General features: G+C 36.7%; 2 protein-coding genes across 4 annotated transcripts in view; both read right to left on the minus strand.

Moving 5' to 3' along the window:
* The window catches only part of LOC118743298 (sodium/potassium-transporting ATPase subunit beta-1-interacting protein), a 135,511-nt gene extending 132,212 nt beyond the window's left edge, over positions 1–3,299 (minus strand). For 2 of the 3 annotated variants that reach the window (XR_004993449.1, XM_036475882.1), the window contains exon 1: positions 785–3,299. Coding sequence is in view for 2 of the 3 variants with exons in the window: in XM_036475882.1 (XP_036331775.1) it covers positions 785–838 (54 nt within the window). In the remaining variant the exon portion in view is untranslated. The remainder of the gene's footprint in view (positions 1–784) is intronic. The other variant, XM_036475883.1, reaches the window with a different exon arrangement.
* Positions 3,300–5,925: 2,626 nt separating this feature from the next.
* The window catches only part of LOC118743299, a 16,486-nt gene continuing 7,348 nt past the window's right edge, over positions 5,926–15,063 (minus strand). The window contains exons 3-8 of the mRNA XM_036475884.1: positions 11,491–11,829; positions 11,264–11,383; positions 10,092–10,238; positions 9,923–10,027; positions 8,028–8,165; positions 5,926–7,795 (exon numbers count right to left, since the gene is read on the minus strand). Of these exons, the coding sequence (XP_036331777.1) occupies positions 6,963–7,795; positions 8,028–8,165; positions 9,923–10,027; positions 10,092–10,238; positions 11,264–11,383; positions 11,491–11,829 (1,682 nt within the window). The 3' untranslated portion in view covers positions 5,926–6,962. The remainder of the gene's footprint in view (positions 7,796–8,027; positions 8,166–9,922; positions 10,028–10,091; positions 10,239–11,263; positions 11,384–11,490; positions 11,830–15,063) is intronic.

Here is a 15,063-nt window from a genome sequence, read left to right on the forward strand (position 1 = left end):
AAAAATTTCAACGGAATGATAATAATGAGATTTTTGATGTTTTATTTTGAACTTTTTTCGAAGACTGGTTTAAAAAAACAAAATTGAATAACTCAGCCTAAACTTTACCGGCTCAGACTTATGAAATTGAAATTAATAAAAAAATGATATTACAAGAAAAACGTGGCAACCCTCTTCGAAAATATTTTTGGATCAAAATTCGCAAAAATAGCTTTCATTTGCTAAATAGTTAAATTTTGTAGAACCGAAAATAAGTGGAAACCTTACAATAATATCCTCAGGGGTAACACTTAGTATATGTATATGTAAGCGAAGCATTGTTTAAGAGCCTTGTTTTAATATCGATGAAGAGTAAAAGGTACATATTGTATATTTATTTTCTAAAAAAAAAAAATTATAAATACATACTTATACGATAAAAAATACATGGCTGTGGATCGTCCATATGCAACACAATTAATACAAAAACAGGAAGAACAGTAGTTTTTTAGTTAGTGAATATAATCATGTAGAACAAAATATTTGTATTCATTGGAGGTAAGTCCTATGCATTGATTTAGGCCAAAAAAACTGTCCTTTTTTTTTTGAGTTGATCGCACTTTAGATCTATATAGGTGTGCGATATATACTTCAAACTTCCCTCGCAGTTAATTACAAAGGTATGTACGTATCTACTACGAACGCTGACTAGTGACCCAGCCTAATGTATCATACATTAAAATTGACCTACAATAAATGCTCATAAAACATGTGTGTGTTTCTTTTTTAATAAGAAGCTACTCACCATTTGCAGCAGGCATGTTGACAGCATAAAGTGTCGTCGCGTACACGATCCCATGACATAATTATTCCATTAAAAATTTGGGGACAGAAAATATACAAAGTGGAATTGCTGCGTTAAAAGCAGTCCACTATTTATCCAGAGGATGAAGAAATGTTGCAAATGCTGCAGCTTCCGTTACGTATGTATGTATGTAGTATGTAGTTGTCGCGTTTATTTATTATGCCCCAACCAACAAAACGAGTGCACATAAATAATTGCGGGGGGGTAAAATCGTATGACTCAAAGTTCCAAGAACGCACAAAATCGCACTGTGGCAATGTGAAAGGACTGGCTGGGTAAGTGAGTGACTGACTGAGTAATTGCATCCAATAGTAGCCAAGCCAAAAAGCACACAAAGGAGTTGACGAGTTGCAAGTTACTTAGCACGCTGGCATTTCCGGCTAACAATTGTGCTTATGTCCAAAAGTAGTTGCTGCTGCTGCAGCTTGCGGACGAGAGTCAGAAGTTTTTACAATGTCTGCCTTTTTTTTATTTTTGTTATTTGCTTAATTTTACTGCTACAAAGTGTTGTGGTGCGACCTGCGAGTGGCTTTGCATTGAAGTAGAGATGTTGTTGTGGTCTTGTGGTGGCACAAGAAAAATTAAATAAACCGACTCGAGGAAACTGTGCAAATTCGTTGAACAACTTTGCGGGCACACAATTGCGACAAAACACTTTTGGTTAAAAACTTTCGTTGGTTTTTTAAGTTTGCAAGCAAATGCGTAGATCAGTTACAGCTTGACGTTTTTTTTTTGTTTTTATTCAATTTTAGTTAATTATTTTGTTGCACTCGAATCTGCTGCACTACAAACACACGTTCAATAGGCAGTGCGTTATTTACGCATTTTAGCTATTTTTTTAATTTATTAATTTTCTTACACTCAATTGTTAAATTGTTATAATTTAATTTTCTTGTATTTCCAGCGCAATTCTTTCTCACAAAACAGCGACAGCTACTCGCTGCCCGTTACATTTGATCTCTCAATTTTTATTTTCAGGTAATTTTTTTAGTTTTTATTTATGTACTTTTATTATCTTTTGCACTGCGCCTTGCACTGTTCGAAAACCTGCTTTTTGCCTGCACACGCTTCCAAACACTTCTGCTGCCAACCAAACCGGAAAGGTGGTATTCATTCGTCTTGTCCAGACAGCCAACAGCCAACAGCCAAGTAGAGAATGCGAGTAAAGTGGAAAAAGAAATATGTACTTATGTTTGTATGTATGTACAACAAATGCATTTGTGTGCGTGTAAACAACTCGTTGGTTTTGCTGTTTGCTACCACTTTTTCTACGCTGCCTTCTACTTCCTCCACTAGGTATTTGCCTTTGTTATCTTTTCTGGCTGTGCACCCGGCTACGATTGCCGTATTGTTGTTGTGCTGGTTGGAATAGCTAATGTTTACTTATTTTCTTCACTATTCTATGTCACTAATATTTAAATATAACTGCTTCAATTAGTGATCGTTTGATAAGTCGAATTAAGCCAATTTTGCTGTTGCTACTGAACTTTCTTTGTGCCTCTGCTACTTTCGCATTATCTTCTGAATTCGAGTATCTTTACGCCTTAGCAAGTTATTGACCTACACCAACAAAGATATGAGAATAGGCAGGAAACTGCGTTGCTGCAACCAAGTATTCCACTCAGTTTTGTTTTCCCACAAACAAACACACATTTATTACGTTTTCTTAACGGCTTCGCCACTTCCGGTGTTTGCTAACTTAATTCTTTTGTAATTAATTTCTTTTAATTTTCGACTTGTTCAATAATTTATTTAAATTCTGCAAAAAAGTTCGTATTGCACACTGCAATTATTTTTTTGTTTACTCGATTTACTACAAAATCTGCTGCTGCTTTTGTGACTTTTTGTTTTTTCTTCGACTATTTTTTCAGGTATGACTCAAACCACACTCATCGAATTCAACACAAATACAGTCATATACTCATGCATGCATGCATGTATTTGTGCACGACCCGCATTCTTTTACACGCAAACACCTACAAAACGCAACGCATTCACGTAACAATAAACAACTATACAAGAAATATATGTATGTGAAGAAAATTTCGTCTTTTTTTTCCTTGCTGCAAGTAGGTAAATGCTTTTAAACTTTCCTTGCAGAAAGTTTGCATTTACTTTGTGAGAAACTTATCGGCTCGTAAACTTTTGTTGCATATTTCATAAAATAGTAGAATTCATGCGTTTTTTTTTAATTGTTATGAAATAACTCAACCGCACGAGCCCTAGCACTCCACACATTTATCCAAGTGCCAATTGCCTTAATTTCGTTTACTAGCACAGTGACCGCGATAATAACTACGACGACGACACACTAGCGTGCTGGTCTAATAAATGCGCCAACCAACGCTTTCTACCAAACTTGCTCGTTGAATGAAGAAAACTGAACTAAAACTAGTTTGAGTGGCACATCTTCGCTATAGCAGCCGCTGCAAATGCTGTGCATTTGGCTAATAAGAGTTGGACTAGTGTTGTCTCTTTCACACCAAATGAGTGGAAATAAGTTTCGAGGTTGCCAGAAGTGGTGTAATTTTGGTTTATTTGTTTGGAGATTTTTTATGTGGAAATTTTATGTTGCATTTCTAAATTTAAAAAACAATTCTTATGTAACTTTTAAGCTATTAGTCTAACAGTAAGTACGTATGTAATGCAACACTGCGAAAATTGATATTGTATGGATGGCAAAAATACTTACTAATTTAGTAGATAGTACTAAAATATATCTAAACTCTGGGAATGTGCAAATGGAGTCTCCATTTGATAGTATGGGTTGAATAAAGGCGGACCTCCCTAACATGTGTATCCGTAAACGTACGTGTGGCATTTATACTTAGAAATAAAAATTTCAAACCACTTTCTTACATTTTTATGCTATGTAGATCCGGCTAAGAGATTACAAAAAAACAACTTGCATTCGGCGAGAAATAGTTTTATACACAAGTAGTCAAAATATAACTTTATCGTTTTCAAAACTTTCATAATAATGAATTTTCATCAATATGGCCGCGCTCTTTTATTTAGCCACTTGTTGAATCTTTCCACCAAACAATACAGGGGGAAAGAGACAACACAACTCGACAGCTGAATAAAATTGAGTGAGTTTTTGTAGGTTCGTGCCTCCGATAAGAAATACTTAATTTTGAAATTCAAATAAAAGTCCGTTAAGCACCAGTTGATTGAATTTATACTGATGGTTTTGTTAAAAACAAGTCTGCCTAAATAAAAGCTTAAATAATTTGAAATAATTTTTCGAAGAGAAGAGAGTGGCAACAGTGCAATATGGGACAATTACAGACACTTCGAACGCACATAAAAGAAAGAAAGAAATGTATGTCAAGCTTGCCATTAGGTAGATAGATATTAATATAAGGTACCACCACGATCTAGGAATCTATTGTAATCTCTTTTCTTCACGGTTTTCCTGTTAAACCTTAAGTAAATTTTAAATGTGCTCGTTCTGTGATCTCATGAGGCCTAGATTTCTTTGCTCTGCTGTAAATAGCACCGCATTCATCTATACTCTAGACTTTCTTGTCTATTGGCCGAGTCACAGAAGATTCAGAGTTACCTCGTTCGTGCAGATAACCGGGCCCTTCAGTCTACAGTGTCCTTTAAGAATAAAAGTGATGATTCTTGCTTTCGAAATAAATCAACCGGTGTGTCTCCAAACCAAATTTGACAAGGGATGACGGAAATTCATTCCAAAATACATCATACACCCACCCTGTCGGAAACAACAACAACCAAAAGGGAAATTCTTGATTTCCTTTTTAGGAAAATGAATTAGAATCACTTTAAACTCCTTCTTCCAAGTATGCCAAAGTGCTATTCTGTAGTTGTTTCTGAGCTCCTCTTTGATTCCATTCGTTCACCTCTTGGATAGTCTGCCTGCTATATAATTCCCTTCTATGCGTTTATGGCCTTGTATCCATAATTACTGAAAGTCATTAGCGGGACTCACTAAGTCTTGCAGAACCTTTGCATGGTGCATGGATTGTATATAAGAACTGGTTTTCGAAATCCCCCTTTTGCAATAAGCAAAATAGGTGTCTCTATGCACCCGAAGTCCTACGATGATGTGACTTTGAAAGTTTAAGGAGTCTTGGCTTTCATTTAGGATGTCAATTATCTCATTGTGATAGTTCATCTCCGCTAGGAATATTCTCGGGTACCTTTCCATTGGCATCGACATCATAAGTTTGGACCCACAGACGCCTAAATGTATGCTTTCTGGAACTTCCGAACCATTTGGTGCCGGTCTGGAGGTACCTTTCCACATTTGAGGCGCTTAAAGCTGCTACCACTCTATATGTTACCGTCGGGTGCACTTTCATGGTGTATATCAATCTTAGGGTTATCCAGCTACTTCCACGGGATTAACTTTCTTCGACAGAACCAGGTTTTTCCATATATCGGTCGGTCTTGGGGTTATAAATGGTTGCTTTTCAAATAGGTACACCTCATTTCCCTAATGTCTGGCAAAATTTTCATGCTACCAGAGGCTGCCGACAATCATTGGGCTAGAGATTGCTCGCGCTCTTTCCACATCTTTGGAACATATGTATATGTAATAGAGTGAGACTGTTTCTTATGAAGTATAGCGTAATAGAAGCTTTCCCTCAGCTGTAGCCGCTTTGGGACTTGCGACGAATCGTACTGATCTCTCTGGATTCTGGGCCGGTTCTCTGCAATTAGTGTTGGCTGCGTTTGAAAGTTAGAAAGAAAGTGCTAATTTAGTCTCTTCCATTTCCTGGACTTTGTGTAGCCTTCCGGTTGCGCGGGTTGAAGAAATGCCTTTCCAGAGAGTTCTAAAATTCTCTCTTTTACCTTTCCTGATCTCGCTTACGCACCAGCTCCTAAGCTATGGCAGTTCCCGAGCTCAACAAACGGTTTCGACCTCACCCTTGGTCTTGGTCTTGGGAGAGCTGCCTGGCAACAAAACCGATAAAAATACGAAACCAGTATGATTTCGATTATGCCAAAGATTTTGTACGATTCTGTAGAAATCGCGCAGTAAAAATTTTTATATTTACATATTTTATATGAATAATTGCATGATACAGATAGACCTGGAATTTTCGGACGGTCTTTAACGACGAAAGACAAGCGAACAATGGCAAACGGCTAGAAGCTATACAAGCGCGTTTACGACACTCCGAAAAGGGTTTCCAGTGAAAGCCAACCCAAGAGACAAAAAATTCACATTGAAATGCCTAGTTTTTGTTTTGTTTGGTTTATTGAATTTATTTATGTCTTCTTGAACTTCTTCCACTTTTAAAAAAACACTTTTTGGCTGAGAGCGCATTTTTTATTGTTAATTTTTTAATGATTTTATCATTAGTTCTTTGATTAATTGCAGATTAAGAACTTGAAATCATAAAAATATAGAAATTTGAAAAGAGCATAAAAAACAGAAATACGAAAATACGATACAATTGTAAGCAAGATTTACAAACAGTTATAATAAGTACCGGAGAAACTTGCCCAATAAATATTTAATGGGTAAAATGTGTTAAAAAAAATAACTTAACTAGAAAAAATACTAACAAGTTTACATTGGCAGTCATTAGTAAGAATATTATGGAATTTGTAAATAGTATATGCCTAGAATTTAATAAATATGTATTTATGAAATGTAAAACTTGATAACTTAATTATTTAAATTAATTTTGCGAAAAATATAAAAATTTTAAAATTTTGAACTAACAAAAAATGTGAGTTAGATTGTGGAAGGTGAGAATTAATATTCTTGATGTATTTTAGAAAACATCTTTTGTTTTTATTTTAAAATTCTTTTTGAGATATTCGCATAAACTCTATATACTGGGAGTTTGGAAAGTCGATAACTATTTCATGTAAACTTTGGTGGTCAAGTAAAGTTTAAGCAAATATGACTGTTAGTATTAAATAAGTATGTGTGTGTGTGTTAGTTTCAATGAAAAAATATATATAAAAATATTGCAGCAATTGTCTTTGTATTGCTTTTCACTTCGCTCAGTCTCTGACCTTTTCTCCTCGAATGCTTACAATGCTTACGTGCCTTTTTCCCACTCAATCAAAATAGGCAAGCAAACAAAAATAAAAAGCAAATATCTAATTATGTAATCTACGCTGATGCCAACTAAAATCCACCAAATCCTCCACTACAGTCCAGCAGACCCAAATCGAATTCATTCAAATACAATTGATCATCGTAGTTGATGTCGAAACTGTTGTTGCTGCTGGTCGGACTAGCATCCAGTGAATCCAGTGGCGACATTTGCGGCGCCACCAATGCCATCAAGTCCAAGTCAACGCTACCAGGCAAGCCTGGCAAAGTGGCATCCATATTATTTGAGAAAGTATTCGTATACTTCAATGAATCATCCTCAGCTTCAGTCTCCCGCTCGCCATTGGCTTCACTATCGCTTTCGCCACCTCCTTTGCCGTCTCCGTCGCCAGCATTATCGCCTTCGCCCTTTCCTTTGTTCTCAACTACAAGCACTTTTTGTGCTCGCTGCGTTGCGATAACAGCTGCTAGCGGCTGCGTGCATTTTGCTGATACCAGTGAAGTAGGCGTGTCGGTACGCTTATCAGCTGCCTCCTTGCCCCCTGCCCCTGTTTGTGTATGCGTGCTGATCTTATGCGTGCGCATATGATATTTTAACTCGAAATTGAACATGAATACTGACGAACAGATTTCACATTGAAATTCACTTGTTATATCTTGGCCTGGCTGCTGATCGTCCAGCAGCGAGAGATCCTCGATGCAGCGTTGTTGGCGTGCCGCCTGCACCGCGTTGCGTTGTCGCAAATATTTGAGTTTTGTGTGCTTTGTTGACGTGCTCCCGCCGCTCCCGAAACCCGGCAATTTCGCACGCGTCGTGGCATCAACACCAGTCGTCCGTTCGATTTCGAGCCGATGCACGCCATACTCGTGCTTTAGCAAATGGAAGCGCCGATCGAAGCATTTGCCTGGATAATTCAGATAAAGACATATACATATTTATTAAAAAGTGTTGAAAAAAGATAATAGATAAAAGATAGATAAACGAATAACTCGAAAGTCTCAAAGGTCTGAAAATTTTTATGGAATATTTTTTTAATTTCATGTTTCGAGTTATTCATGTTTCTGCGAATTGCCAATATAAAAGCAAGTTTAAAATTTGTTGGGTGATGTAAGGCGAAACAAAGTCTGGATACTAACCACAAAATTGGCATAAATGTTTTCGATATTTATTGTCCTTTGGTAGCAGTTTTGATTCTGCAGAATCGCTTACAGTTTTGTTGCCTCCAAATTCTTTTAGGTGTTCGGCATTAATTCGTTGAAGCGGTATATATTTAACTTGAAAATAAAAACAATTATAAATATTAATTATAATTATTAAATTACATATATCTCTTTTTACATGCATTAACATAGAAATTTCATTAATTCAAGAAACGTAGGGCATTTCCTTAAACCGAAAACAACTACGAAAGTATTGAGGCTTGCACCGAAATGACTTTCTTTCAAGTTTATGAATTATTCAAAGGTATCCCAACCACATTTAAAAACAACTTATTTGGAAAACACTTCGCTGTCATTCAATACCGTGGCACGATAGTAGTTGTACAAACTTACAAGCAAAAAATTAGTTGCGTTTTTTTACTCATTTCCAGTAAAATCCAGTAAAAATTTTTACGAATTTTCATGTTTTGGCGTTTTCGTACGCAAAAACTTGCAAAGTATGGGAAATTGAGAGAGCGAAAAATGACAGTTGAAGTTGCAAGTTGTTACTGGATTTTACTGGATAAATTTTTACTTGTAAGAAAAACAGCTGATCGCATGTTGCTGGCTTTTATTGTTGAAATTCACAAAATAAACCTATTTAAATACAAAATATATTGTTTTATTAGGAATTTTCTGCGAATAAACAACCAATTTATCAGCTGTTCATGAAACTTGCAAATTATTACTGGAAAAGCGTTTAGCGTATGAGAGCGAATTCTTAGAAATAAAGTTGCTGGAGAGTTGCTGGCAAGTTACTGGATAATGTGTAAAAAAAAACACAACTATTGTCTTCTTCTGCCCAATTAATATCCTGTGAAAATATTTGACAGTGTGCTCTTGAACCGCGATATAAAAGAAACAGAGATGTGTGGAGCTTCTACTGCATTACATTTTACTTTGACAAATTAAAAATTGCAAATTGAAAAATGTTTTAATTCGTAACTACTTTAATCTCAGTGCACAATTTTATAGACAATGCCTAACTAAGTGAGCTACGGAAAAGGAAACTGGAAAAAACTTAAAACGGAGTTTCTGTTTCAGGTGCTATACACTTAATTTTTTGGCGGTAAGGCGACCCCGATGTCTGAAGAGCTAATCTGCTCAGAAGAAAAAACAAACACTGTGGGCCTTGTTGGGGTTAGGCTTATTTTCACGATATAATTTAGCTCATTTTTCATCAAGGTCTGCTTTAAAAAGAAACGAAAATATGTTCTTCAAATACATATCGCTCGTTTGCTAAAAGAAGTTCATAACTCAAAAAATACCGGAAGACGGGTTAGAAGTTTAGTAATGTATGTCCTCCTAAAAACAAAAATTTAACTAAAAACGTTCATAAATGTATTCGTAGAAATGACCTTACTTTGTTTAAAAAGTGACCCGTTACAATACAAATTTTAATAAAAATCATAATTTAACCGTTAAAATTGGATTTAAATTTTTTTGCGCAAACTCCGTTTTTTATTTTTTTTTCTATCAAGAATAAACGTTTTATTTTTGGATTTTATGCGTTTTCCAATTTTTTTTTTATTATTTTTGATTTTTTTCCGATCAAAACGAATAAAAAAGAACCAAATTTCGCGGGTATTCTTGATCGAAAAAATTATTATCAGAAAGTAAGTTTTTTGTAATGATCTAAAAATAAAAATCTTTTTTTTTTTTTTCTTCTTTTTATTTTCGAATTTAATTCATAACTTTTTAAAAGGTTAGTGTTTCTGAAAAAAAACTATTTACCAAATTTGTTTAGTCCTCTACGAAGTTCTTGAATCTAATTTTGCTTTCCTCATTTCAGTATTTTTGTTTTCAATATCCTCCTTGTACCCTCTACTCACCAATTAAACGCCGCTCCACGAGTACCTTGTGCTCTTTAGCCATATGCTCCAGAACATTTTCGCGAGTCGAACTTTTGTACGTACACACGGTGCATTGACAAAAAACTGCAAAGTAAATCAAACAAAAATCAATATCGAATAATGTTTTACATTTGCAACAATGACACACCTTTGTGCGATTTTCGATGCTGTTGCAAGGCATCATAATTGACAAAACATTCTCCACATAAATGGCAGTGGTATTTGGGACCCTCTGCAGCTGCTGCTACTGCTCCAGCTACTTGGCAACCGCGTGCGATATCGCCGCCAACCTTCGCTATATGTTTTTTTTTGGCAAACAACAGAGAAATAAATAAACAAACATTGAAAATCGTCGTTATCGGCTTCTGGTGAATAAATATTGCACTTCTATTGTAAATAAAAATAAAAAATTTTAGGTAGGAAACATATGCTTTTTTATTCGGGTATATTTTGGTTTGTGTGACGTAGCTCAAAAGCTGATAAGATAAGATACCCTAATGCCCACGAACACACAATTAGACATAAGTAATTAAATACTCCAACTTTTATTTTTATTCAAGCTTGCATACGCATTAGGGTAGTCCTTAAAATATTAATATTTATTTTGTTAAAACCAAGATGATTTGTTTTTTATTAAAGTATGAATAAGTAAATGTCCAGTTCATCTGATTTCTAACCAAAATTTGGTCCAATTTGTGCGATTTTTGAAATAATTTTAAATTTTTTAAACCTAATTGTGGCGCCTAAAATTTTGGTAAAAATTTTGACATTTTCGTGGATGTCTTTATTTTGTACGTAGAACATAATAAAGGGCTCCCCTTATAAAATTTTGATGTTGATATGTTTAGGACCACCCTAATATAATGTCCTTAAATGTAGAAAGCAAATTTTTACATCAGATTTCCTTAGTCTTAACCCCGTCAATTCTACTATAGTCGAAGATATCACAAATAAATTGTGATCCCGATTGGAGACGGTTAAGGAGTGTCGCACAGGGGGCAAAGTACAGATTCCTCTATGAAAACGTGTAAACCGACTGCAATCGGGACCAAAATTTATATGTGATATCTTCGACTATAGTAGTAGCGATTTTGGGTATTAGATGAAAAAAAAATATTTTAATTTTTCGAGTCTCTAAGGAATCTGAACATTGCCCCCCTGTTCGACACGCTTTAACCGACTCAAATCGGGGCCAAAATTTATGTCATATCTGTGATCATGGTATTACTGGTCCAGTGGGTGAGACGTTCATTTGATTTTTTAAGTACCACCCTAATGTGCATACATAAGCTATATTCAACGAAAGTATTCATTCCATACCTTCTTGACCCGTTCCAATCGCCTCCAGCGTACAGTGGTGTACATTACGCATATGCTGCGCCAGTAAAAACTTAAAGTGGCCAACAAAATTGCATTTACGACAGCTGTGTTGTGGCGGGCCTGAAATGCACAAAAGCAAAAACAAAATCACAGTAATGAAATCAATAACTACACACGAACGAAAAAACAAAAAGAACGGAATTTATAATCGCTCGCAGCCAGCTCACCCAAATGTATTTGCAAGTGTTTATTCAGCTCCAGCCGCACACTGCACTCGAAAATGCAGAAGCCACATTTGTATGTTGCTGCAGCACTCCCACTGCTGGCAGCCTGAATACGCCCACTCCTGTGAAAGCGTTCGAGATCATGTGAAAGTGTTTCGGCGACCACATAAGTGTAGCCTTCATATTTCGCCAGATGGCAGCGTATCGGTTGCTCATTCGCGCTACAATCGCTCGATTTGACGGAACTCAAGTCTTCGTCAATTTCAATGCCACTGTCAAATGAGCGCACAAAATTGCTCTCGTCCACGCCATCCAATGTCACGCGGCTGTCCAGTAATTCATCTGAAAATGTGCAAAAATGCGAAAAAAGAAAATTAAGATTTGCCGTTGTTAGGTCATGCAGAGCATGTTTATAATTGAAGTGCTTCAATTAACTAAGTTATATGCTAACTCATGTATGTATGCATGTACTATGTGGCATTAGAGGAAATTACTGCGTTAATTGGTTATATGATCGTGGCTGGCGTTCTGCACGACTTAACCACCGAAAACCCAAGGTAGCAATTTGAATTTATGAATGAATGAGAACACAATCTGATATATATTTACTGAATCTGCCAGATGAAAGAAATCACGCATTCCAACCTCCAACAGCTTCTCTGCCTCTCTGGATATCGCCGGTGCTATCTAAAAGCTTAAACAGACGGCAACGTGGATCCCGATTAAATCGGACTTAATCCGGATCAACTGCAGTTAATTCCCGAGTTGATCCGGATCAACGCTGCCGTCTGTTTATGCTTTAATTGTACTTTAATAACCCAGGCAACTTTTCAACGAACTGTGTTAATTAAAATTAAATCAAAAATTAAATCGGATCAAAAATAAATTTAAAAAAGTTGTTTCACTTGTGTGATACCACCCAGGGAGACCTCCTTTCACTCTGGTCTAATAGACCAGGCGGATAGTTGTCTTTCGAGGTTCCACTTTGAACACAACTTTACTAAAACTATTCTTCCCTAGCAGGCTTAAATGAGTGGGGGACCGACAAACAGTGGTCTGAAATCAAAGAGTATATTGCAAAACAGCGTAGACCCTCTAATTCTCAAAAAATTTTTTTTTATTTTTATATGTTCATATTAAGACAAAGCAGACCTTATACACTTCACAAGAAAATATAAGGTTCCAGTGTGGAGGCCCCCGAGGCTAGGTAGCATCGAGCTGTCAATTAAAGACCACACAAAGTATTTGGGAGTAAGTAGTCTTGGACAGTAAGCTACTGCGGAAGCGCAATATTGGTGAAAGGGTGAAGAATGCCAGTAACGCCCTTTATACAAGTAAAAGAATACTGCGAGTCACTTGGGGTCTGTCACCTGCTCTGATGCATTGGTGCTACACAACAATAGTCAGACCAATACTGCTCTATGGCGCTTTGGTTGGTGGGAAATGCCACGAAAAGGTCATCATATCTCGGGCCAATGGAGAAGGTTCAGCGACTCGCAGCACTGTGCATCAACGGCTGCTCTTGAAATCATCCTCAGTTTATCGCCCATTGACTTATTCGCGGAAAACCATACTGCTAAATCCGCGGGTAGGTTATTGTGATAGGGGAATTCCATTTCAGAACCTTTGGGCACCGCTCAATTGGGGTGGGATGCAAGGGCAGCACGGACTACATGGAGAAGGGATGGCGCAAGGGAATGAAACCTAGCCGTAGATACCTAAACATTGTATAGGACGGCTCTAAAATGGCAACAGGAGTGGGTGCCGGGATTTACTGCTTGGAACTGAACGTCAGGCGGGCAGTAAGGCTACCCAACCATTGCAGCATATTTCAAGCAGAAGTTTTCCCAATAAGGATAGCAGCAGAGCTAGCCTACACCGAATCGACAATCAAGCCGATAACTAAGGCAGTTACCTCGTCCTTCGCAGCCGAGAAGTCATTGACAGGCTGGCCGCCGACATAAGGCTGCATATCTATTGAGTGCCCGGCCACAAGGGAATAGAAGGTAATGAAGTACCAGATGAGTCTGCCAAGAACGCCACTAGTCCGACTCTCGAAAAGACAAACTACATTAGTAAACCACTTTAACACTTGTAAACGAAATAGCCGATAATATAATTAGACAGTTCGGGGCTAGATGGAATGAGTTAACCACTTGCAAAACTGCAAAAATTATGTGCGAAAAACAGCGGAAGCAACTATACTCGCTTCTTGTTACGGATATTAAAGGAAGACTGCAGAATTAGTACCGAATTGCTTACAGGGCATATCCTAGTGGCTGCTCATACACTAAAAATGGGTATCACTAGCGTGGACAGGTGCGTGAAGTGTCGTGATCGGGAGAGCAGGGAAACCTTGGAGCATCTTCTCTGCCGATGTCCGGCACTGTAAAAAAACACGACTAAAATGCTTAGGGGACTACTAGCTCGATAATTTAGTGGACATCTCAAAGTAAGGGCTGAAATTTCTACTTAAATTCGCAATAAACGTTGACATCCTTTGTGATATCTAGTTTAACGCGTAAAAACGAGCTCCAACTGGCAACGATAAGGACCTACCCGACTATGTGTGACTCAACGTCGGCCAAATTAACCTAACCTAACCTCTAGAGCACTACTTCGTGTGGATTTTTGTCTTAAGGTTTGATTCGCAGTATCCAGAAGGGGAGGAGGGAGGGAGAATAGCTGCTATGCAATATGCTGTAGATTTTTCAGACGCTCAGTCACCATATCAACGCCTCATTATAAATAAGATGCAAGGCTATTTATGTATTATTTCGTTCACTTGCGCTGCACTTCTCAACTGAGATCAGCAATAATTTGAGCAAGGCCAAAATATGCTCTTAAATCTGAATTGAAACTGACATCTCATTATAGCAGAGAGAACGATTCTTCTTTCTTCTTTGGGTAGCTATTCTGGAACAAGTTACCGATCTGATAAGAAGAATCCGAATCTCATAGGGCATTGACGGCAGTTATGTATGTATATCGACGAAGCAATTAATCTATTAACAATAAAGTCGAATAAATTATAAAAAATATTGTATAAACAACGGTTCAAAAGAAATACGAATGTATAGAATTCCTAGAGAGGGGGAATGATTAATTAGTATGAATGGATTTCATTGTTAATTTGTGAATCACTTTTTATTACATCCATATTCTCAATGGTATTGCTGTATTTTTTTATTATTGTTTTTTTTTTTGATAGTATGCAGTCGACATATTTAGATATGGATATTTTGATACCATAAGGGTTCATGTGTTTATTTATCTAGCTAGATATGCGCATATGTAGTATATGCCGTTTATGTTTTTTCTACATACTCTAATCACCATAAATATATACACAGTGGGTTTGTAGATTAATATTTATGAGTAAGCTGGTATGCAGTAGCTGATTTTATGAATAATTTCTTTAATTTATTTCAAGCATGGTGCCAAATCAAGTTCAATTTGTGATAGCATGCACATATGTATGTATGTATGTATGTATGTGCGTACACATGGAAGCATCTATGTAAATATGTACATATTTGCTATATACTCGCATGAACAATTATTTTTATTTTTTTT

The sequence above is a fragment of the Rhagoletis pomonella genome, unplaced genomic scaffold, assembly GCF_013731165.1.
Source record: "Rhagoletis pomonella isolate Grant_MI unplaced genomic scaffold, Rhpom_1.0 Rhpom_scaffold_00007, whole genome shotgun sequence".
Classification (NCBI taxonomy): domain Eukaryota; kingdom Metazoa; phylum Arthropoda; class Insecta; order Diptera; family Tephritidae; genus Rhagoletis; species Rhagoletis pomonella.